The 1,451-nt window shown below is 55.0% G+C and overlaps 1 protein-coding gene across 1 annotated transcript in view; it reads right to left on the bottom strand.

Moving 5' to 3' along the window:
- The window catches only part of VPS34B (phosphatidylinositol 3-kinase Vps34B), a gene marked incomplete at both ends in the record, with an annotated part of 4,941 nt that overhangs the window by 245 nt on the left and 3,245 nt on the right, over window positions 1-1,451 (bottom strand). The window contains 4 exons of the mRNA XM_005824215.1: window positions 399-429; window positions 480-517; window positions 922-1,044; window positions 1,279-1,367. Coding sequence (XP_005824272.1) covers window positions 399-429; window positions 480-517; window positions 922-1,044; window positions 1,279-1,367 — 281 coding nt within the window. The remainder of the gene's footprint in view (window positions 1-398; window positions 430-479; window positions 518-921; window positions 1,045-1,278; window positions 1,368-1,451) is intronic.

Below are 1,451 nucleotides of genomic sequence, written 5' to 3'. Positions count from 1 at the left end.
CCCCCTTCCCTTCAGTCCCTTACCGTCCCCTCGTCTTCTTCCCCTTTCCTCCCTCCCCTCTCCCCCTTCCCTTGAGTCCCTTCCCTTCCCTGCACTCTCATCTCTCCCTCCCTTCCTTCCTTGCCTCCCTTCCTCTTGCCCCTCCCTTCCCTTCCCCTGCTCTCTCCTCGTCTCTGCTTCCCTTCCTCTGCTCTCTCCCCGTCTCTGCTTCTCGCTCCTGCTCTTCCTCCCCGTCTCTGCTTCTCGCTCCTGCTCTTCCTCCTCGTCTCTCGCCTGCATGTGGTTGTAGGCTTCTTCGTTGGACATCTCCAGGTGAAACCTCTCCCAGAACTGCCAAGTCCCTCACTGACGCTGACCCCATGCCCTCCGCCCCTCCGCCTCTCCCACCAGAGCCTCACCTTGTACAGTTGTCGCTCAGGGTCTTCAGGTCTGCGACGACACGTGACAAGACCTCTCGTCTAGCAGCAGCAAGTCTTTACCTTCCTGGCACCCCTGAGATGTCCGGGATGTTGGCGTCCTGAGAGAGAGTCAGTGAGGCAGACGCTGACGAGCAACATCATCGACAAGCTGTGAGGACAGCAACAAGACTCAACCATCACCATCGTGATCGTTCCCTCTTCCGTCTCGCTCTCCCTCCCCTCATCATCATCGTCATGCTCAACTCCAAGAGGTCCCTCGTTGTCCCTTCATCCTCGTCCTCGTCTTCATTTCTGAGTCGCTCTCCGTCTCCCCGCTGATCTCTTTTCTCCTCCGTCTCTTTTCTCTCCCTCGCCTTCGTCCGTTCCATTCCTTGTCCTCCTCCTCCCACTACTAGACCACTATCACCCACTGCTACACCACTATTGCTCCCTCTTCTTCTCATTCCTCGTCCTCGTCCTCCTCTTGCTCCTCCTCCTCTTCCTTCCTCTTCGTCTCCGTCACCTTCATCAGCATCATCAGGTTGATGAAGAACTCTGCTCGTCGACGCAAGATGATGTAGGCTTCACTGCAGTACTGCTGGAAGAGACGATAATGCTGACTCTGCTGCCCGCCCATGGCGTCGACCTGATCCGACGTGAGTCGAGAAACAGAGAGACGGAGAGAGAGAGAGAGAGAGAGAGAGAGAGAGAGAGAGAGGTAAGGAGCAGGAGAAAGGAAAGCATACACAAACGAATGGCAAAGACAAGAGCGGAGGCAGAAGAGGAAGGGCGGGAGAAGTCGACAACCACCAGCAGGCAGTCACTGGCAGAGATAAGGGCAAGATGGAGGAGGAGGTAGCGGGGTGAAGGAGGAGTTGACCATCTCTTTGACGAGCTTGAAGGGAGGAGGAAGAGGTTTCGGGTCTCGCCCGAGGATGTATCCGAAGTCAATGTGAAAGAGATACCCTCCTGATGAAAAGATCATTGAAACACCATGATGATGATGATGATGATGATGATGATGATGATGATGATGATGATGATGATGATGAT

The sequence above is a fragment of the Guillardia theta genome (genome assembly GCF_000315625.1).
Source record: "Guillardia theta CCMP2712 unplaced genomic scaffold GUITHscaffold_97, whole genome shotgun sequence".
Taxonomy (NCBI): Eukaryota; class Cryptophyceae; order Pyrenomonadales; family Geminigeraceae; genus Guillardia; species Guillardia theta.
The sequence above is the reverse complement of the archived record's forward strand: the minus strand, read 5'-3'. Positions and strand labels throughout refer to the sequence as shown.